The following is a 24,418-nucleotide window of genomic DNA, read 5'->3' as shown; positions in this document are numbered from 1 at the left end:
CTTCTATTCTGTATTACATCTATAAAACTCAAGGGGACAATTAAAGTTTAATGTCAAAAGTTGCAACATATTAGGGTTTTTTGTTTGTTTTTTCTGCCTTCAGCATGGTGGGATCTGAATAGCTTTCTTTGCACAGTGAGATTTCTATAAGAAACTAATTTTCACTATGATTCTATAAGAAACTTATGTATCCACACCTCTGTTCTGCTTTCCAGTTTTGGTTCTGATAAACTTGTGAAAACTAAATTTTAAAACCTTGTAAATACAAACCAATGGGAAAATAGAACTAGCAAGAAGTGTAAGTTGAGGACTCTCTTTAAACAAATACAATTTTGTTGCTTTTCGATACCTATGCTTGAATTAAACCAGGGACCTAATAATATGTAATAAATGAAGACATGAGCCAGGTGGGAACTGTGGGGAAATTAGAGCATAAATAGATGCCCAGTCTGTAGGGACTAGCTCATAATTAGCTCCTTTTATTGTGGTCATTCATGTAAAACTCTGGGTCCGATGTCCCATTTTCTGATTTTTCAAGAGAAGCTGGAATTCTCTTTTGCTTTTGTTGTTGATATTAAATCTCTTAATTTTAAATGTTAAAAAGAAATTTAAATTTAGAAAACAGCAAACCAAACACATATGAACCAATTTTGACTTCAAGAGACCAACTTGTGATCTCTGAACTTGATTAAAAATGTATTGTCTCTAGGCACTGAGAAATTCATTAAGTATATAAGCATTGACACCTCTGAGGTGATTGAAAAATGTTAAGTACTTTAATCATATATCTTTCTCACTTAATAATTTTGCTGTTAATTTTTGGTGAACCAGTTAATAATTGCAATTTAAATTTCAGCTGAGTTCCAGTTTAGATTACCAAACATTCTAAATTGAGAAGGCCTGAATTAATTAGTCTTTATTACTATGTATAGTTTTTAAATGGTCCTTTTGATACGTGTTCCCTGAATTCATGTTATATTCAGTTACACAATGTCCAAATAACATATTTATTTGAAATTATTCTTAAAGATAGACTAATCATTGGTAGCCAATGAGGAGGCATTTGTCTAAAAATTACTCCTTTCCATGAACAGAAGTATACCCTTTGAAACTAATAAAAACAAAGGCTAAAATTCTCATGTGACAATATTGTCACTCCTTTTTTCATGCTGGTTTATCTTAATGCATGCTTACTGAATAGGTAAATATTACTTATGATAAGTAAATAGTACAGTATTTGTGCATTGAATGAAAATCAACATTTTCCTTTCTCTAGTATCTTCTAATGTCCTTTCTGACTAGCCTTCAATTCGCATAATTGAGTTTCCATCGGTGGCAGTACTTTCCAAAGCATTTTTTTGACAAAGGAAAACAGTTGATCTTTTGAGAATAATTAAAAAAGAAATGTGAGTTGAATTTTCACATCTTAGAATTATAGTTACGAATATGGAGGAATGGGCCTGAAGAATCCTCCTTTTTTGCAAATCATGTTTTGGCTTTTCTTAGGAGGATGGAGTTTTACAAATATCTCTGGGCGATACACATGTACTCTAACTATCAGGGCCAGGCAAATTTGGTCTTAGTGCTCCTTTTTTTCCCTTCCCCACCTCAGAATTACTCCCCTCATACCATCTCTTTAAACCTTAAAAATAATTTTGAAAAACTTAAACAGTAAAATATGGTTATCTAAACCATATAATAAAATATGATTATCTGTTTAAATGTGCTGCCTTTTACTGGGATTTTAGCAACCAGAAGGCAAAGGAATATATTCCTGTCAGTAGAATTTTAAGCATTAATAAACGACGAAGGGGCTTTGTTTAATTTTTTTATTTTTAAACAGTAAAGCTGTATCTTCTCAGTACCTTTTAAATTATAGTATTACCATGGTATTGTTTTGGTGATGAACTCAAGATGCATTCTGGTAACCAAATATTATTTATTGTAAAGAAGTTTTTGTATTAATATAACTTACCAATATGTAATCATAACTAGTTTTTATTGAGTGTTTACTTTGTGCCAATGACTATTTTAAGCCTTTTACATATTGTAAGTTATTTAGTCCTTTCAGTAATCCATGAAGTAGAAACTGCTTTTATTTTATAAATGAAGAAAACTGAGGCTCAGTATGCAGTGTTAGTGGCAGAGCCCCAATGTTCACACCCCAGGTGGTCTGGTTCAAGAGTTCACATTCTTAGCTGCAATTCTGTATTGCCTTTACACAGCAATAAAGAACAGTGGTGTGTGTCTGTCTGTTCTCAGTGTATATATTGTATGTATATACATACACACACATACATATATAGTCTAATTATACATGTGTTTATATATGTATATAGTCTAATTCTATATTTATATATGTTCTTACATATGAATGACTATGATCAGAAGTGGTCTATATAGATATCCAGCTGAAATCTGAATCATTTATTATCTGGGTAGTTTGATGTTATGTTGACAAATGTGTACGTATTTAAACATAGCGTCAACTTCAGTTCTATTATATGTGATTATTATATATGTAGAAATACAGAACAAATTCCCTCCAAGAGATAAGTTTAGATATACATAGACACACGTTCTCTGATAACTGCACATTGTATTCATGTGTCTTCATTTCAAATAAAAAAGCCTAGGAGAGGCCAGAAGATCATGGTATTGGTATAATTTTCACTGATCCACTTTTAAATACCCTAAAAATTATCCCCCTTTTGGAAGTTATTTGAGTACCTGAATTCTTTCTTTTGTTTCATTTGCTGTAGTTGAATAAGTGATGGTAACTTTGGCTCAGAATTGTTTTAAAGGGAAATTATCTTTGAAGATAGATGTTCACAATATAAATAGGGGTGAAAAACAGCACATCTGTTACTTCTAGCCTATAAATTCTAATTTTTGTTTCAGGTTTGACAATAATGTGCTTTAAAAATATATAACCATTATTGTTTTATATTAGAGACATGCTTTATTTAATACAGCACCAAAGAATTGGGGAAAATAAATGACCAGATTATGGAGAACAGAGCCAAATATGCAATACTGACATAAAGAACAAAGACACTTCTGTGGATTATGACTTTTCTATTTGTGCTTGCTCCTGGGCTTTCACTAAATTCAGTTTGGTTTACTTTCTTTGCTTTGTTAATGACAAATAGGACTGTACCACAGTTTTCTAGTGAACATAAAAAGCAGCCAATTTGTGTTGCCTCATATATTCAGAAGTTCTGTATAAGGGAAACTGATGTCTTTTACTTTCTGCCTTCTCACAGTGTATCAGCTGCAACAGGAAGCTCCTCATCCTCGAAGAATTACCTGTACTAATGAGGTGAGTGTAATGAAACTGTCATAATGAAGTGTCTCTCAATCACTGTTTCCCAAACTGTTTCCCAAACTTGGACCTTCTTCAATGGCTTGGTTATTTGTGCAATTAACCATTTACACTAGTTGGCATCATAAAATTGTAACTTAAATGCATTTTTTAAAATATTCTTCTTACTTGAAAGAACTGCCACTGTTTAATGGACTGTTTGGAACACAGTATACAATATGACAGTATAGTTTTAAGCGATATTAGTCTTCAGCTAATTCATACATTCTTCTTCCATTTTTTTGTGTTATTCTTTACTACTGAAAATAATGCTTGAAAGCATCATTGTAGTATTATTGCAGTGATTTTTCCATTAGAAAGAAATTATGATTTAAAAAATGAGCAAAGACATAGTTCACCAAAAAAGATAGGATATATGACAATATGTGAAAAGATGGTCAACTTCATTAGTAATAAGAAAATGCAAATTAAAATATACTGCGAGACGATTTTCACCTTTCTAACTGGCAAAAGTTCAAAAGCTTAGAATATACTTATTTGTTAAATCTGTGAGGAAACATACATTCTCATCTATTGTTGATGGGAATGGGAAATGCTACAATTTTACGAGAATTTTGTAATGTCTAACAAAACTGTATCTGCATTTATCCTTTGACCTACTAATGCAAGTCATAGGGATTTATCCTGATGAATTACCTGTACAAGTATGAAAAAACATGCTCAAAGGTTTTCACTGTAGGACTGTTTGTAATAGAGTATTGGAAAAGACCTAAATGTCTCTCCATAGGTGACTGATTGAATAAATTGTAATACTAGAAAGAAGAAGGAAGATTTCTATGAGCTGATGTGGAATGATTTAAAATGTATATACATTTACTACTAAGTGGTCTTTTCAGTTATAAATAATAGAAAACAAGAAAATAACAAAGATTATTTTTGTAAAAGAGAAACACAGGAAGGATTAACCCAGAGACTAGTGAAATATTTATCCATAAGTTGAAGAGCAATGTGGAAGGTGTAAGGATGGGAATGAGACTTCTCTGGGAATATATTTCTATATAGTTGTGACTTTTGAACTTTATGCAAATGTTTCCCATATTCAAACAACAAATTAAATTTAAAAATGATAAAAAAGCAAAACTAAACATAAATACATGAAATTCATAACAACCACGAAAAAAAATTAAGTTGTTTTTAAACATATTATTCTAACTATTCAAACTTAGAGGGAAATATTCTAAGAACAAGATCTTTAACTGTACTTAATAAATTTGTTTTTGTTAGTGGTACTTGTATAGAAATTCGGAAATTATTTTGTGTGTTGTATGAGGTAGAACAATTACAAAATCCATTACATTTGGATTTTCGGGAACCAGGGTTATTAGGAATATAAATGTGGAATGAGGGAAAATTGAGAAGAACATTGTGGTATTAAGTTTGAGTTGGAGGTATCAATATGAACTCAGATTTAAAAATACATATTTTCTATTTTAGCCCATGGAAAGGGCTTCAAAGCAGTGATGCCCAGTAAAAACAAACACACCCATTACCAAAATTTTGGCTTCCAAATACTGTTTCTTACTAAAAAAAGCCAGTGTCCCCAAGAAAAATTCCTGATTCCAGATCATGAGCCATAGAGATCCTGGAACATTTTGTTATGTCAGAAAGCAAGAAGGTCTCAAAAATGGATGGGATGTATGTCAAAAAGATACAGGGGCCCACTGAAAGGGTTCCATGGGCAAAATCTGTGACAATTTGACATCAAAAAGAGTAATGATAGTAGTGAATTATAACACATTGAATGAAAGGAGAATTTGTAAGTCCATAATTATGTTTTTTAAAAACCTACCCCAATACAAAGAGAAAAACAGAGAGAGGGAAAAAATGAAAAGTTGTTCTTTACAATAGAATGGTGGCTAAAAATAAAGTGATAAAGGTGTACAATAAGACACTGGTTCTGGGAATAGGCAGGCGGGGCAGGAAACGGGATTAGTGAAGCAGTGGAATCCAAGGCCCTGGTGACTAGGTAGTCGGGGTTGAGTGAGAGGGACAGGTCTAGTAGATGTTGGGGAACCAGTCAACTTCCCTTTCATGATCTTCTCTCATGTCATACTTGCTTGGCAAAACCAGAGGTTTAAATCTACCTCTGCCTACTCTGCACATACTCCCAAGAAACAATATGGTTGGAGAAAAATAAAGTGCTGACCAGTCTTCACATTAAATTTATGAACCTCCAGTCAGTGCTTAGTGCCCCGTGGTAGTCATACTGTGCTTCCCAATCCATTTCACTTTTTTTCTTTCCCCTCACCTCTAAGACCTTACTTCCTCTCCGCTCATAATCTCATATCCTGCTTTACTCCTGATTGAAGCAATCAGAAGAGAACTTCCACCACCACATCTACGTGGGTCCACACATTCTGCACTGTTGCCTATTAATCATAGAGGACAGCCAGCTCTCCACTCTACTAGGTCCCATTGCCTCTCATCTACTCAAGACCATAATCCTAGCAGCCTCCTTCCCCCTTCATCAACAGTTCTTCTCTTCTACAAGGTCATTTTCATCAGCCCACAAACATCCTGTTACTTCTTCCATCTTAAAAAATTCTCTTGACTCTACTTTTTCCATTGTCCCTGCCCACAATCTTTGCTCCCCTTTGTAGAAGACACTTGAAAAGAGTACAGAAAGTGGTCTGTACTTGCTATCTCCAATCCTGCTCCTCCCATTTTCTTTTAAACCCCCTCCAATCAGGCTTTTGCCCACTATCATTCCCCCAGAAGTGCTTGGACCAGGTGACTAGGGATCAGTCCTCTTGCCTGTCCCGTCAGCAGCACGTGACACAGGGTGATGATGCTCCTCCTTGCTAGACTTTCCTCACTTCATGTCTAGGACACTGCAGTCTTGGTTTGTCTTCTGCCTCCGCAGTGTCCTTGGCTGGTTCCTCTTCTCCCTAACCTCTCGATGTTACACTGCTCCAGAGCTCAGTCCCGGATCCTCATTTCTTATCTATCTATATTTACTCTCTGATAATCTTACCAGATTCAGAGTTTAATGCATCTTATATTTCTGGTTTGGGGGAAAAGCTATGATCTTCTCTTCTCAAAATGTTGGTGGACCCCATTCTAATGTGTCTGAGTCTCCAATATGAGATTGCACAAAAGTTAATATTGATTATTTTTTGAAGGTGATGTTATGTGTACCTAATGCATGAATGCATTCTTTATTTAAAAATTATATTACAGATAATACCAAAGTCCCTTTTTTGCCTTTCCTGTGGCCCCCTCTAGGTAACTATTTGAATTTGGTACATTTTTTTCTGGATCTCTATGCTGTAAATATATATAATAGTATTGTGTGTGCAAGTGCTTTTTCTAAATATGTCATACTGTTTTATTATTCCATAATATATGTCCGTATTTAGTAGTTTGTCTTGGTGATTTCTTCATGTTAGTTTTTATAGATCTACATCATGCTTTAAAACTGTACATATTATTTATACTATAAAGCAGTTTAGTTATTCCCGTACTGGTATATACTTAAGTTATTGCATATTAAAAATGACTACAAACAGTGATTCAGTGAACATTCTTACCCATGTCTTCATCTGTACATGTGCAGGTGTGTCTCTGCAGTAAATACTGAAGGTTTGCACATTTTTAGTTTGAATGGACTCTGCAAAATTGTTATTCTGGGTAACATTTTATTATAAACTGTAGAACCTTAAATTCCTTAAGTTAAGACCTAAACATTGAATTTTCATTTCAAGAGCAAAGATTTGCTCTCAAGCAGATACATGACCCCACTCTAATAAGCTCTGGGCCTAAAAATAGAATAGCCATCATCTGTAGCTGTAGGGACCAACTGGCATATTTTTAGTACACTGAGTTTTATGAGCAGGGAAAATATGGAACAAGACCAAATCAAGTGGAATTTACCTTGAGAAGACAATAAATAACCTGACTACAACCTCAGTAGACAATAAAAGATTCCTGAAGGGTAAAGTATTATTTAAATATAATTTTCAGCAAAAGGTAAAATCATGTCTTTCCTTCATATATGAAGACAAATATGTTAAAAATTATTTATTCATATGTTATGAGGAAAACAGGCAGATGTTATAATTAGTTCAAAGGAAAAGTGAAAATAGCACAAATTTATATGAAATTAAGGAATATTAAGATGAATTGCAAATAGAGACAAAACTGGCTTTTTCACTGTGAAGGGAAGGGAAGGAAAGAAGTCAATTAAACCACTATGACACAGGCAAAAGTTTATATCTCAGTTACCTACAACTTAGAGAGTTCCAAAATAGCTCCAAGACAATAGACTGGGCCAGATAAGCCAGTAGTGTATGCTATAGATGATACATAGTTTTTCACTGAAACACATTTTTTTTTTCTATGCTATGAATAAATATCTCAAGTTTGCTGAAAGCAGTATCAGACCTTGATGCCCAGTGGATAGGTAACCTAGACTTGGCAGTCAGGCTCTTTGTAGAGGCCAAAGCAGATAATTACTGAAAAGATACACCTTGAGTTGCTTTGGAAACTGCCATATTTAACCTAATTCAGATGAGTCAGTGTCAGCTGCTATTTCTGAATAAGAATCCCAGTTTTACATTGGACTCTACCACTTTGTAACCTTGAAGAAGTTATCTCTGATAGGGTTCTTTATCAATAAAATGAGAATGATAATACTGTCTAATGAGGATGAAATAGAATTAATTCATATCTCCTTGTGAGGATTAAATGGTCTTCATATGTCATTAAAACACAGCACATAGCATGAACTAAATAAATGTAGTCCGTGGTTTCACCCAGGTACCTCCAAGGGACAGCTTATTCCATTCCTGTGATTTTCTAGTGGGGCCTGACTTCTTGTCATTCAGGACCCAGTTTAATTGTCATCTTCTCAAAGAGGCCCTGTCCTGACCACCCAACTTAAATACCTCATTAGCCTTCTCTTTTACATTACTCATTCTTATTTTCATTATAGTACTTATCACTACTTCCTATTTTCTTGTTTTCTTTTTATTTCTTTAGACTTTATTGTCTGTCTCATCATTAGGATGTAAGTTTCAAAAGGGTAATGACAATTGTCATATTTCAGTGATGTGTCTTCTTCCAAGTAGGACAATGCCTATCACATATTTGCCATTTAGTAAATGTTTCATAAGTGAACAGGACAGATACTCTCTTTCAGTCTGTCGCAGTAAAAATTCCTTAGAACCTTTTCTCCTGGTCCTTTCTTTAGCTACAGCCAGCACACCTGCCATGAAAAGCTAGGGGAGATTAGCTGTGGTGAGGGAAGAGCTGATGGGAGAACAAAAGGGCAAGATTATATTGAGATGTTAACAGAAGGGGGAATATGGAGTAGCAGGAAGGGAGAGGATGGGAGAGAAAGCCACAATCTGTTCTGACGTAATTGTGGCATTAACAATTTTTGGAGGTTTTATTTTACTTTTTGCATAAAGTAGTGTAAATATTTTTCAGATTCTTAAGATCCTAGAAATAAAAGATGATTTAGTCCAACTCTTTTTACATAACAGTGTTTTAGACATAAGAAACAGGTCTGAGAAATGAAGTGACCACTCCAGATGGCACCGTTAATTTGCTGATAGAACTGGAACTCCAAGCTCTGATTTTTCTTTTTCTTAATATATGCTTTAGTTTGTCACATATGCAGAATGTTGAGTTATATTCTGAACATTTGCATTTTCACAAATATCTTTTTTTTCTTTCCCAATAGGTAGAAAACAGACCCAAGTATTATGGAAGAGAGTAAGTATGTATTATCAAAAAACATTTTATAGGTTGGAATATGTAACAGAGACAGGTAAATGGGTGCTTTTAGTAAAAATAATAGCAAGATGAAGGAGGTACTCAAGTTTGGATGAGCTAAAATATTCTTATTACAAATATAGTTATTCTAAAAGGTGAAAACACAAAAAATAAAGACAAGTATAGAGAAGAAAATAGCATAGGAAAATGTATGCAATAATATTAAAATAAAGATGCAAACCATACAAATAAATAAATACTCTTAGGTGTATATGAGGAAAAGCTATATATATATATATATATATTTTTTCCATATATATATATATACACACACACACACACACTTATATATTTGTGTGTATAGGTATGTGTTAAGCATATAGATATATACACTCACATATGTACATACAGTTGGGGTATAGGTGGTTTATTCTATATAATTTATAAATTTTCTATAAGTAGATTCAGGCTACCCAGCAATAACTAATGTTAACAAGTATTACCTTCTAAATATCTGTTTTCCTAATGGGTTTTACACCATTGAGATATTACACATATAATTTTTGTAGCCTGATTTTTCCATTTAATAATAATAATGAGCATTTTCAATTTTATGAAAAATGCTAAAATAATTTTTAAAGTCCTTAATTTTTCTGATTGTTAGAAAAACAGAAGTATAGCCTTTTGGGGAAAAGAATAAAAATCACCTATAATCCTATCATTCCCCAGATAAAAGTGTTTGTGTTTCATGATTTAAGATCATATCAGATAAGAAATTCCAGGAGCTCATTGTTAAACCTAACTATTGTAACTGTCATGATTTGAACATATCTATCATGAACGGTTGTAAGACGTAAATTGAGAAAGACTGATCATTCCCAGGAGGAAAAACTCCAGAAGTCGACACTTGTACCCTAGTAAGGTTCCTAAATTATTAAGGTGTCATTTCAGGGCCTTTTAAATATATTATTCCAATTTCAAATGACTTTTTTCCTACCAGTAAAAGCTGCCAAGTTTCATTAGCGCATTCGCTCCATTCAGTTATTTTTGAGTTACTGAAAGGACATAATGTACAAGTGTGTGTAAATTCTTTGTAAATTATAAATCCCCATACAAATGTAAGGTGATTTTATATTTTTAATATTAATCATCAGTCACCACTAAACATAGTTTTCTTTTTCAGTGTTTTACGTCTGAATGTTATAGATGAATCTACTGTTTGTGTAGAGAGTGTGTTATTTATGTTTATTCTTTTTCCTTCTCTTTTCTCTGTTAATCAAAAATAGGGTTTTGGCAGGGAGTGAAAGCAAGTATTACAGTTCTTTGCTTTTGGCTTGATTATCCAGTGATGGAGATTATGCACATTATTGGGCAATCATGCCAATTAACGGCAACCCAGGGTCCTGGAAAATTGCCAACATTGACTCTGAGCCAAAATTTTGGAGCAATGCTATTCGTATGAGGAAAGGAAATGGGACACATTTCTGTGTATTTTTTAACATGTCCATATGGTCAGACCGCTACATAAGAAGGGCATTTTCCTTTCAAGAGAGTGGTTGGTCTTCCCTCAGATGGATGTGAATTCTGATTTTGTAATTGTTAAGTGGATTGGCTAGCTAGCTACTTTGGTGCTGTTCTTATCACCACAGGAAAACTGGTCAGGGGCCAAGGCCAGAGAAACACAAGCACAGTTAAACCCAACCGCTCCCCTTTTATTATATGGCAGTACTGTGTCTAGAAAACAACAGAAAAAGGCGGGGGTTTTGTTTTATCTTGTTGAATTGAAAAAGGTGGAAGGCATGCGGCTTCTGATTTGACTGTGTTTCTTAGGTTTCACGGCATGATCTCCCGAGAAGCAGCAGACCAGCTCTTGAGTGTGGCTGAGGGGAGCTACCTTATTCGGGAGAGCCAGCGTCAGCCAGGAACCTACACTTTGGCTTTAAGGTTGGTCATGGACCTGTAATTATAACTATGTTCATTTAAAACCCTCTTAGTAGAGGACTTTAAATTTTAAAAGCATCCAGCATATGAATGAATTGCTTCTTGTTTTCTTGGGACCTAATTACCATTTTAATAGCTTTGAGACCCTTAAAAAATTCCTCATGAATGGTAGCACTTGGTAATTAAGACTTGAAAAACTTGTAAAGCATTTTTATTGTAGCTGCTTTCTTCTATTTCATCTTACCATTCTCTTCCATCAGTCCTGCTGTGTCAGTTCCCATCTATTTCTTGAATAAGAAAAGGAACTAAGAGAAAAGATCTTTGTAACTCATAAAATTAAATTCACTGTCATTTCTCTTAAGTCGGCTTTTGGTTGAAGCAGCTTTTCTTGGGAGCTCTTGGCTCTTTCTTATCCTTTGGGCTTACCTCATGCCAGGCCTCTAACCTCATTTAATCTTCACAACCCTAGGATGTTGCTTTCCACTTTACAGATAAGGAAACAGAGGAACTAGAGGTTGAGTAACTTGGCCAACGTCATAATTTGTATAGCTAGTATTTGAACCCAGACAATCTGGCTTCAGAGCCTGTGTTCTTTCCCTTTTTTTTTTTTGGAGGGATTTGCCATTTTATTGATTTATTTTTTATTTTGCAATTACAGTTGACATTCAATATTATTTTATATTAGATTCAGGTGTATAGCGTAGAGCGTCATGGTTAGACATTTATATAATTTATGAAGTGATTCTCCCCAATTAGTCTAGTACCCACCTGGCACTATGCATAGTTATTACCATATTATTGACTATATTCCCTATGCTGTATTTTACATCCTTGTGACTATTTTGTAGGTACCAATTTGTACTTCTTAATCCTTTCACCTTTTTTCACCAAACCCCCTCCCATCTGGTAGCCATCTGCTTGTTCTCTGTATCTGTGAGTCTGTTTCTGTTTTTTGTTGTTGTTGTTTATTTTGTTCTTTAGATTCCACATATAAGTGAGATCATATGGTAGTTGTCCCTTTCTATCTTATTTCACGTAGCAGAATACCCTCTAGGTCCATCCATGTCGTCACAAATAGTAAGATTTCATTTTTTAAACGATTTTTATTAAAATATAGCTAACATACAATATTGTATTAGTTTCAGGCATACACCATAGTTATTCAACACTTACATACCTAAAGAAGTGATCATCATGATAAGTCCAACAACCATCACTGACACCGTACCACGCTATCACAATGTTATTACCTACATTTCATGCTGTACATTACATCCCCATGACTCACTTGTTTTATACCTGGAAATTTGAACCTATTATTCCTTCTCAGCTTTTACCCCCTTTTAAAATTTTTTAATTACAACTGACATTCAATATTATTTTATATTAATTTCAGGTGTATAGCATAGTGGTTAGACATTTATGTAATTTAAGAAGTTATCCAGTGATCCCCCTGACTAGTCTAGTACCTACCTGGCACTATACTATACGTAATGATTACCATATCATTGACTGTATTCCCTATGCTTTACTTTACATCCCCATGACTATTTTGTAACTACCAATTTGTACTTCTTAATCCCTTCACCCCCAACCCTCCTCCCACCTCCCACCCCATAAATCTAGTACCCATCTGACACCATACATAGTTGTTATATTATTGACTATATTCCTTATGTTATACCCTACATCCCCATGACTGTTGTGCAACAACCAATTTGTACTTAATTAATCCCTGCCCCTTTTTCACCTAACCCCCAACCCCCTTCTCATCTGGCAACCATCAAAATGTTCTCTGTATCTATTAGTTTGTTTGTTTTGTTTGTTTTTTTATTTTGTTCTTTAGATTCCACATATAAGTGAAATCACATTGCATCTGTCTTTCTCTGTATGAAATACTCCACTCAGCACAATACCCTCCAGGTCCATCCATGCCGCAGCAGATGGCATGAACCCATTCCCTTCCATAGCGGAGCAATATTCCACTGTGTGTGTGTATATATATATATGTATATATATATATGTATATATGTGTATATATATATATATATATATATATGTATATATGTGTGTGTGTGTGTATATATATATATATATATATATATATATATATATGTATGTATTCACACACACACACACACACACCACCTCTTTATCCATTCTTCCATCAACAAACACTGAGGCTGCCTCTATATCTTGGTTATTGTAAACAATGCAGCAGTGAACATACAGATGCACATGACCCCTCAAAGTAGTGTTTTGGGTTTCTTCAGATAAATACCCAGAAGTGGGATTATTGGGTCCTTCTTTGTCTCTTGTTAATAGCCTTTGTTTTAAAGTCTATTTTTGTCTGGTATAAGTATTGGTATGCCAGCTTTTTCTTTGTTTCCATTTTCATGAGATATCTTTTTCCCATCCCTTGATTTTCGGTCTTTGTGTGTCTTTCAATCTGAAGTGAGTCTCTTGTAGACAGCCTATGTAAGAGTTTGTTTTCTGTTTTCTTATCTATCCAGCCATTATATCTTTTGATTGGAGCATTTAATTAATTTTTATTGAAAATAATAGATAGCTGTATAGTTATTGCCATTTTATATTCATTTTTTTGATTTTTTTTTTTTTTTTTAATATCTTAAAGAACTCCCTCTAAGATTCCATGTATTACTGGTTTGGTGGTGATGAACTCCTTTAGCTTCTTCTTGTCTGGGAAGCTCTTTATCTTTCCTTAGATTCTAAATAATAGCTTTACTGGATAAAGTAATATTGGTTGCAGGTACTTACTTTTTATCACTTTGAATATTTCCTGTCAATCCCTTCTGGCTTACAAAGTTTCTGTTAACAAATCTGCTGATTATCTTATGGAAAGCTCCCTTGTAGGTAACTAACTATTTTTTTCTTGCTGTTTATAAGATTCTTTCTTTGTCTTTAACCTTTGGCATTTTTATTATGTGTCTTAGTGTGGGCCTGTTTGGGTTCATCTTGTTTGGGATGCTCTGCGCTTCCTGGGCTTAAATATCTATTTCCTTTGCTCGGTTAGGGAAGTTTTCCATTATTATTTCTTCAAATAGGTTTTCAATTCCTTGCTCTTTCTCTCTTCTCCTTCTGGTACCCCTATGGTGGGAATGTTGGTACCCTTAATGTTGTACCTGAGGCCCTTTAAACTGTTCTCATTTTAGGGGATTTTTTTTTCTTTTTGCTGTTCTGACTGGGTGTTTTCTGCTACCTTATCTTCCAAAGCACTGATTCGATCCTCTGCCTCATCTAATCTACTATTGATTCCCTCTAATGTATTCTTCATTTCAGTTATTGTATTCTTTATTACTGACTGGTTATTTTTTATGTTCTCCATTTTTATGTTTCCTACCTCTTTTTTGAAGTTCTCCCTGAGATTCTTGAGCATCTTTATAACTAGTGTTTTGAACTCTGCATCTGGTAGATTGCTTATCTCCATTTTGTTTAGCTCTTTTACTGGAGCTTTGTTTTGCTTTTTTATTTGGGACATGTTTCTTTGTCTCTCCATTTTGGCTGCTTCCCTGTGTTTGTTTCTATGTAGTAAGTAGGGCTGCTGTGCCTCCTGGTCTTAGTAGAGTGGCCTTATGTAGTAAGTGTCCTGTGGGGCTCAGTGGCACAGTCTCCCTGCTCACCTAAGATGGGTACTCCAGGAGTATCCATTGTGTAGGTTGCATGTGCCCTCCTGTTGTAGTTGAGCCTTAGTTGCTGTTTGCATGTCAGTGGGATGGATTGACCCTTGGACTGATTAGTTGTGGGGACTGTCTGTGACTACAGTGGAGGAGCTGTGGTGCAGGGGCTGACCCTACAGAGCAGAATTTGCTTTAGTAGGCTCTGGTAGCTGCCCAGTCTGCCCTTTGTGTGTGTCATCCTTGGAGGCAGCTGAGTGATGGTCTGGCTCAGTCTAAAGTTGGCCACTAGGCATGCCAACCCTGGGGCCTCCTGTGAGGGGACCCACTGCAGACCAAGTTCAGCCAAAACCTCTGCCCTGCCCGGTGCCAGCTGGCATAAGCCACAAAGCATTCTGCAGATAGCCACCACCCATGTTGAGCCTGATGGGGCCTCAGGAGGCCAAGCTGCGAACCAAGGCCAACTGCCACTAGTACCAGGCTTAGGGCTGCTCAGCCAGAGGTACAGGACACACTGCTTGTTTGGTTTTGTGAACCTTTGAGACATTTTAGGAATGTCTGTAGTATGAGCCAAAATAGGCTGTTTGTATTAAAAAGACACTGGAAATGGATTGGTGGATTGGAAAGTTAGGTGGGGCAGGGTCTCAGGGAATCACCAGGGCAGAGTAAATGAAACGTGTTAGCCAGATTGATGGAGACACGGATATGGGGGCTGCCTGTGTCTATACTCCTGGAGTGGGAAGGGTTCAACAAAGAAATTATGGCTTCTGCCAGCTCCTCCCTCTGGGGGGAAAGCTGCCCCTCCATCCCTCAGCATGAATCCAAACAATTGAGTTCCTTCTCCTACGTTCCTGGCACCTTTTGAGCTGCTTCCCTAGCACTGTAACTCAGAGCAAGTGAGTCCGTAAGTGAGTCAGTCCATGCGCGGGCTTTTAAGAGGAGTGCCTGTGACTGCAACCACCCTCATCTCACTCAGCCACAATCTCCACTGGTTTACACAACCAGAAGTTAGGGGAACTTCTCTCTTCAGCACTGGAACCCTGGGCTGTGGATATGCTGGGACCCCTCACTCCTCAGGGGGTGACCTCCGCAGCCGAGATATCCCTCCCAGTTTTTAATGGTTACATACAGGTATGGGACCAGCTGTTATGCATCTCGACCCCTCCTGCCAGTATCAGGCTGGCTTCTTCTGTATAGCCTTAGTTGTAGGACTTCAGTTCAGTTAGACTTCAGGCGATTCTCAATGATGGTTGTTCTGTAGTTTAGTTGTAATTTTGATGTGGTCATGAGGGGAGGTAAAGATAGTGTTTACCTACTCCACTATCTTGACTGGAAATCCCCAGATTTCCTTGTTTGTCTTGGCTGAGTAATAGTCCATTGTATATATGTACCAATCTTTTTTGTCTAATTGTCTATTGATGGGCACCTAGGTTGACTTCATATCTTGGCTATTGTAAATAATACTGCAGTGAGCATAGGGGTCCATATATCTTTCAAATTAGTGTTTTGGATTTCTTCAGATAAATACCCAGCAGTGGAATTGCTAGGTCATAAGGTAGTTTTATTTTTAATTTTTGATGAATCTACAAACCATTTTCCATAGTGGCCGACCAGTTTGCAATCCCACCAACAGGGCACGAGAGTTCCAGTTCCCTTTTGTCCACATCCTCACCAACACTTGTTTTTTTGATTTATTGATGAGAGCTGTTCTGACAGGTGTGAGGTGATATTGCATTGTGGTTTTATTCTGCTTTTCTCTGATGATTAATGATGTTGAGCATCTTTTCACATGTCTATTTCAGAGCCTTGTGCTCTTAATCACTACATTTCTGCTTCTCCAAAGGCTTAGACAAATTATCCATTGTCTTTGTTCATTCCTTCATTTGTTCATCTGTGCATTCATTCATCCATCTCCTGGAAAAGACTTAAAAATAGAAACTTCCTAAGAACAAGGTCGAAGAGATGACATTTCTTTTGGTGGCCACAAAGAGAATAGAAAGGGGATGTTGTTGGTTAGGACTCCAATAGGACCATGTCTGACCTTTTTTCCACTCACTTGTGCCTGTGAAAGTAGGGACTGCTCTTATTCTCACCCACCAGATTTAATATCAATCTTTGTGACAAAAAGAATGGTATAATTCCATATTATTTCATACTGAATTTTGAATCAATTGCATACCTGGAGAACAGAGCTTGTTACAGGATTTCATGGAAACTAACTTTTTATGGCAAATAATAAAGTGTAAATCCCCCTTTTATTACTTTTAACTAATTATGTTTTTTTATGGTATACAGGAAAAAAAGTCTGGGCTGGGAATTTAAATACCTATTTATTTTGCCATTAAATGAACTAGAGTGATTCGGAGCAAGTCACAGAATTCCTTCAAGTCAGTTTCTTCATCTTTCTATTCCTAATATTGTATAATTCTAGGATTCTTTAACATCACATTTCCAAATAGCCTGGTCATCTGAGTGGGGTAAATAAGCCTCGATGGAAAGGCAGTGGACCTTAATAAAGACAAAAGAGGTGGGGTGAGAGGAGTGGCAAATTGCACAGCACTCTCTCTTTTCCCTTTGTTGCTGTCTTCTTTATCTCCCTCTGAGATCACATAGTAAGTTACAAAACTGGAATTTGAACTCAGTTTTGCCTTATTGCAAACTTTATGTACTTTTCATTAAACCATGTTGCCTCTCATAACATGCTATCAGTTTTCCCTTAATGATACCAGCAAACACCGGGGATTTAGTTTGGAGAAAAGTAGCACCCAAACCTTCTAAGCTCTTTTTCATACCCACCCCCTCGCCCTGTCTCGTGGTGTATATGCCTATGTGATCTAATATGAAGAGAACTTTTTCTTCTTACTCATCTCATAGAGCCAGACCTAACAATCTTTTGTTTCTTAAGTTTTTCTCAAATTTTCCTCTCCTTTTGAACTTCAAGCCACTTCCTTGGACTAGTTCAATAACTGCCTAAGAAATCTCTCTGTACTCAGCTTTGTCCCTCTAATTTATCTTCCACAGTATTGTGAATGACAGCCAATCTTAAAATCTGATGTTGTGATCAGCAAGGTTGTGATGTTGAGTGGGGCACAAGGTTTCAAAGATCACGCCTGGCCCCATCATTGATGTCTCCCCATACTTGTGGGGGCCTAGTCCTTCACTGATGATCTTTGTGCATAAATGTCATGTCTTACTTAGGGGAGTAAGTATTGTATGTGTGCTGTCACAGTACAATTTTCTGCAATCAAAAGAGGTTCTCATTCCATGGCATGGAAGATATGCTGTGGCTGACATTTTACTCTCCTCTCCAGCACCATCTTCTCCTGTATTCTATCTCAGCCTGAATTTCAGGCCAGGCCTTATCTGATTTTCTGCCTTTGCTCATTTTGTTTCAAGAAAAATGACTTGCTCAATGGAAGTTTGTTATACAAAGGAATCCACATGGTTGGAGTGTGTAGTTGAAGATAAGATGCTAGCCCAGGTATCAGATTATACCTCATAAAGAATGAAGTGTTTCACAGTAACTTTGGGATTTTCTGCATGTTAATTTTGACAACATTTGGATTAGCTGTAGTTTAATAAGATATGGCAAATAATCAGTTGTGCGTAAACCTAAGTACTTTAAGAAGTGTAATTGGAAACATTTTTTATGATTTTTCATTGTTTTAAAATTAATTCTTTAAAAAATATTTTATGTCATTTAATTTTTCTCACCAGAAGAAAAAATTATTAGGTTCAGTGTTGTACCTATGGAGCGACAATTGAAAAGGGATAGCACCAATGCACTTTTTCTATTGTCATTTTCATTAAATGTTAAGTATATACAAAAACATTCTTATTAGAAATATAAAAATTATTAAATATCATACTATAACTGTTATGTTCCCTGCATGTATTTAAGAAGCAGCCATTCCATTGGAGTCTTCTGTATGCTATATATCCCTCCCCTATTCCTACTTGCTTTCTCCTGTTCCTCACACTGGCAACCTTATCTTGATTATTCTTCCCTTGCTCTTTTTTATAAATTTATAACATGTTTGTATCCCTACGTAATACATTGTTTTGATTTGCTTGTTTTTGGACTTAAATGGAACATGTGGAATGTATTCTTCTTTTTTTCTTTACTCAACATTATATTCCTGAGATTTATCCTTACTGTAGAACATGGCTAAATTCATTCATTTTCACCGCTATATAATAATCCATTAAATAAATACCATTTATTTGTCCATCCTACCATTGATGGACATATGGGCAGTTTCTGGTTTGGCACTGTTAAAAACAGTTTTGCTGTGTATAATAATCTTGTAAATGTTTCCTGGGGCACGTTAAGATTTTCTCTAGAATATTTACTTAGATATAAGATTGCTGCTTTTGCTTTATTAGATCTTTTGCCTTATTAGTTAATGACAATCTTTCCAAAGTATTTGTGCTAATGTTTATTTTGTAACATTGAATAAGAATTCCTGTTGTTTCCCTTCTTGCTTTCACTTAACACTGTCTGACTTTATGCCAGTCTGATGGTGTGTAGTGACTAAGTTGCATGTTTTTGATTCCTAATGAGGTTGAGCTTCTTTTCATATCTGACTAGTCACATTTTGTCTTCTGTGAAATGTGAGTTCAACCCCTTCTTTATTCTTTTGATATTGGGTTGAATGGCTTTTTCTTGTTGATTCATAAATGTCATTTGTTTTGGATGCTAATCTTTGGTTATATATGAATTGAAATATCTCCTCCAAGTTTGTGACTTGTTCTGTATTTCCATTCATGGTGTTTTTAAGTTTTTAATTTTAGCTGAAGTATATAATCCATTTACATTTAATGTAATTACTGATATATTTTAGTTTAAAATATGTGCAAATAGGTGAATCATAGCTGAACATTAGAACCTCACTATTCCTCCTAAGCCATTCATTTAATGTGGGCCCAGTTGCTTTCACTCTATCCAAGAATTTTCTTGGAAATATTAAAACATCTCTTTACATCAATGTTGCACGTTTACTATGGCATCAGGACTAAAGTTATGCATTACTTTGACATTATTATGCTCTCTGTCAACGTTTTCCTTTGATATAAAATATTCCCTTTTCACAGTAGAATGAACTCCTAAGTTTGTTCATTTTTACTGAGAAGAAAAATGCAATCTTAAATATGTGTTTTACTAAAACTAGAAAAGAAAGCTGGAAAGAAATCTCTCTGAGCTTTGTTTCCTATTTGTAAAATGAGGATGGTAACCCATTATTTCTCCAAAGAGACCTTTTCAAAGTCTAGCAGCATCCCATTCAAGAATCAAATTATCTTATCAATTGAGATGCCTTCATCTTCAAGTGTTATTTGATATTCAAAATAAGCAAACTCTACTGGCTTAAACAATAAATTTTTTAAGGCCGTATCTCACATAATGAGAAATTCAGCAGCGCAGTGGCATGGATGTTCAGTATGCCAGTGATGTTATTGAACTTGTGATCTTTCCGTTTCTATTCCTGGGCACTCCCAGCATCAGCTCCAGTTTAAGGCTGGTTTTCCTTGTGGTCAAAGGTGGCTGTGAGGGGCTGTCACAGTTGTGTGCATCCTTGTTTGTGGCCAGCAAGGGAGTACAAGGCAACCTCTCCTCTCTCAGGCAGTGTGCATCCTTCCCTTCAGGTGGATGGAGCCAGTGTGGGTTTCCCTCCCCACCCCCAGGCCGATAGCAGTCTGCAGGGAAATGCATGTATTGATCGCTTGTCTAACCAGCAGTGGCTCCTGACCTGGAAAATGGGGTTAGCTTCTGCTGGAAGACAGGGCTTTGGGAGGAAGTCTGGATGACCAAACAAATTCTGGTTTTCTTTTCTGGTTTGGAAAGAAGGAAGAAGATTGAAGTGAGGAAAAAAAAAGACTGAGGTGAGGAGGGAAAATGGATGCAGTTATACTATACAGCATAGTAGGTAGTCGTTAAAGTTGTTTCCCTGTTAGGATCAGTCGATTGTGTAATTCTGCAAATCTTTCAGTCCTGATCAAATTCTTATTAAAGTAGTGCAACCAGTTTTAGCTTTGGTAAATAGTAAGAAAACCTGGTATGAGTTCCACTGAAAGGTTTATGTGAGGCCAGGCACCAAAGTTTTGTAAATTCGGTCTTATGATTTTCTTTCACTTGTCATATTTTCAAAACTTGTTTTACAGTTTTTTCTAAAGTGACTTAAACTAACTTAGCATTTTGAAGGTGATATGGAAAACCTATGTTAATAATGTCAGTACTGTGAAATCCAAGGTTCTTTTGACTAATATATACCTTAAAATATGTATCACTGGCATGTCACTAATATGTGTCAAGGCCTTTCATGGAAATCAGGTGCTTGGTCTTTATTGTTGAATTGGGTAATTAACATAATCTCCCTGATAACTGCATTGTCAAAAACAGCAGCGTTTATTGAGCTTCTGTATTCTGCCAAGGGCTATCCAAATGGGTCAAGGAAGAAGACTTTTAAGCTGCCTCTTACAGGTAGAGTAGAAGTTTGCCAGGTAGAGGATAAGATGTGATGAAAAATGAGCGTTTGGGGAAGAAACAGCCAGGCAGGAATATATAGAACACAGCCGTGTTCTCTGCAGGTGGCTGGGTGTTGGGAGTGCAGGAAGTTTTAGCAAAAAGGACGCCAAGAAAGCCAGGTATTTCATGCTGAAGAATTTGAACTTTATCTGTAGGAAATGGGAGTCGATGAAGAAGCTTAATAGATGAGAGTGGTGGTTACATTTTTTAATTTAGAAAGATCACTGTGGGAGCAATGAGAATAATGAGTGGAAAGGGTAGTGGGAGCTAAGTTTTACCAGAATTGTTTAGATAATTAATTTAGTAAACAGTTTTTTGTGTTTTTGTTTTTGTTTTTTTGGCTATGGAAAACTGATCTTTAAAAGGGTTTCTAGATATCTTATAGATTTTAAAGGGTTCACTTTGAGGAGAAATGTTAGCTCCAAATTTGGCAATTCCAGAGACATTTCTGTTGAGTCTGACTCATTTTAGCTTCTCTAAATTGGGAGAAGAGCAGGATGACATATGTGCAAGAGTCTCAATAATCCCCAAGTCTTGGATCTGGGTATTCCGGGATAGAATTGGACGTATTCCAGAGAATTCTTTGTACCCACACTGCTTGGCACTTCCCTGTTGGTTTTATGCTGACCAACCATCAAGATAAAAATTGTTTTTGGAAGCATTTTCTCAGTCTGTTGAGATTTTGCTTCTTGGCATGCCCTCTGTTTGGCTCAAATAAATTTTTATAAAAATTAAAAAAAAATTATTTGGAAAAATTCTAGATAACGGGGAACAAATGAGAATTTAAAAACTGAGAAAGCATAATGTTACTATGCTTGGACATATTTATTGTATTTTAAAAATGTATCATATTATTTGATAAATTCTGAAATATATGTGTATACATATATATTTGTGTATATATATATCCTATGTTAATATGAAAAATAAAATTTATCATACAGCACATTATGTATAGTATCATACTACTTACGTACAATTATGTATATATTGGGTACATATGTAGTAGATGTCTAAAAGAAGGACCACTAAAATGTTCATAGCGTTCATCTCTGAGTGATGAATTTAAAGGTAATTTGTACCTTTGTACCTTTCTGAGGTCTGGGGTGTTTTTTTTTGTTTGTTTGTTTGTTTTTTATTTTTTACAATGCAGGTATATAATTTTTACAATCAACCAAAGTCAATAGGGCTATTTTCATTTTGAGAAGTATTGAAGACACTAGCTGCAACCTTTAATCACAGTGGAAAATAGCACCTCCTAAATCTCTGAAAATATGACTCTAAGTAGAATGCATCAGCTTATTTAAATAATTGTTCAGAAGAAGAATTGGTCCTCTTTGGGGGCAGTAGAGAGGGAAGTCACAGAGGCCAGTGTTCTAGAGTCCTGTCTGTGGCAGAGAGGAGTCCAGGCCAATTGGCGGTGCTACCTCTAGTATAGAGGTGAATACAAGGAACCATGTGAGTGTTGCTAATATAACTATACTGCATTTCCCAAACTCATGTGATCATGAGACCATCTTTTCATGGAGTCCCTCTGTGGGACACGCTTTGAGAAATATTCCATTAAACATTTGATATACTCAATTCCTCTCGCTCTGGACTCCATGCTCACCAAGCAATCTTCTGATTAATGGCTTCCTACGTGGTCTGTCTACAGGGAGAGAAAGCTTAAAATGTATAGGCTGAGTATTAAGAACCTTTGAGTTAGTTCTTATTTTCAGTTAACAAATTAGAATTACATGCTGGGAGTTGAGGAGGAAAAGAAGGAGAAAAATCTACCAGGGATCTGCTGTTTGGTAAGTTCAGATAGACACCCTCCTTATTTTTTTTTTCGTTTTATTTTTAAACACCTCTTTTTGATACATAAGCTTAAATTGATAGATAAAAAAAATTTAAGGGCTAATTGCCTTGCAGATTCTTTTTCTTCCTTTTGCTGATTTTTTTCCTGGACCAAAAAAAGATTCACCTATGCAAAGAGTGTTCTGAAGCATCTACCTGTGGCAACCAATCACTGTTTTTATATATTGCAAAATAGCAATTTTTTTTTTTCTAACTTTATTTGCAAGCTTGGCTTTTGCATGTTATGGTATCTTACTCTTTTTTTTTAAACCTTTTTAGTATTTAGTTATAAATAACATACCAATTCACCCATTTAAAGTATTCAGTTCAGTGGTTTTTAGTGCACTCACAAAGTTATGCAACAAAATCCATTTTAAAACATCACCCTAAAAGAACTCCCACTCATTTGCAGTCACTTCTGATTTCTTCTCCACACCCCCAGCCCCAGGGAACCATTAACCTACTTTTGTCTCTATAGAGTTATACATCCTGGATATTTCACATAAATGGAATCATCTATATAATATGTATTCTTTTGTGACTGCCTTCTTTCCCTTAGTATGTTTTTAAGGTTCAACCATGCTGTTGCATGTATCACTACTTCATTCGTTTTTACTAGTGAATAATATTCAAATAATGTTCTAGTGTTTGCATGCATATCACATTTTGCTTATCTGTTCATTAGTTGATGGACGTTGGGTTGTTTCCACTTTCTGGCTATTATAAATAATGCTGCTCTAAGTGCAGAAGTTTTTGTGTGGACATACAAGGTGTTATAAAAAAATACAGTGAATGTTTAAATTTTAAAAAAATGTATTATAGTAAAAGGTACATTGCTATTAATCCCCCTCAAAATACTCACCCTCGCTTTGAACACACTTATCCCATTGTTCTTGCCACTTTCTGAAGCAGTTCTGGAAGTCCTCTTTCATGTCTTTAGTTGCGCTGTCATGGCTGCCTCAATGTCCTGAATTTATTCAAAACGTTTACCTTTCATGGTCATTTTGACTTTAGGGAAGAGCCAGAAGTCACACAGTGCCAGATCTGGTGAATATGGATGAGGACACACTGTAATGTTTTTATTTGACAGAAATTGCCGTACTAGAAGGGATGTGTGACATGGAGCATTGTCATGATGGAGGATGAAACAGTTTGCCCATTTCAAGTTAATGCGTTGTTTGTGATTCATGATTTATGGCACACTTTAAAACACACCTTCTCTCAACCGTAACTCACACCCAACTGACTTAACCGAACAAGTTGAAACTTGTCACATACTGTTACTAAGGTTCAATGCACTGCCTCCCGTATTGAAGATCCCTGTCTTTCCACTGGATGTCACTCAGCAGCAGCATTCACCGTGTTTTTTGATCACAC

At 35.8% G+C, this 24,418-nt stretch overlaps 1 protein-coding gene across 1 annotated transcript in view; it reads left to right on the top strand.

Annotated features, from left to right (window-relative positions):
* The window catches only part of CHN1 (chimerin 1), a 175,851-nt gene that overhangs the window by 56,331 nt on the left and 95,102 nt on the right, over positions 1–24,418 (top strand). Inside the window, exons 4-6 of the mRNA XM_019727475.3 lie at positions 3,267–3,322; positions 9,072–9,103; positions 10,934–11,047. Of these exons, the coding sequence (XP_019583034.1) occupies positions 3,267–3,322; positions 9,072–9,103; positions 10,934–11,047 (202 nt within the window). The remainder of the gene's footprint in view (positions 1–3,266; positions 3,323–9,071; positions 9,104–10,933; positions 11,048–24,418) is intronic.

The sequence above is a fragment of the Rhinolophus sinicus genome, chromosome 17 (assembly GCF_057876585.1).
Source record: "Rhinolophus sinicus isolate RSI-liver-muscle chromosome 17, RSI-T2T, whole genome shotgun sequence".
Lineage (NCBI taxonomy): Eukaryota > Metazoa > Chordata > Mammalia > Chiroptera > Rhinolophidae > Rhinolophus > Rhinolophus sinicus.
The sequence above is the reverse complement of the archived record's forward strand: the minus strand, read 5'-3'. Positions and strand labels throughout refer to the sequence as shown.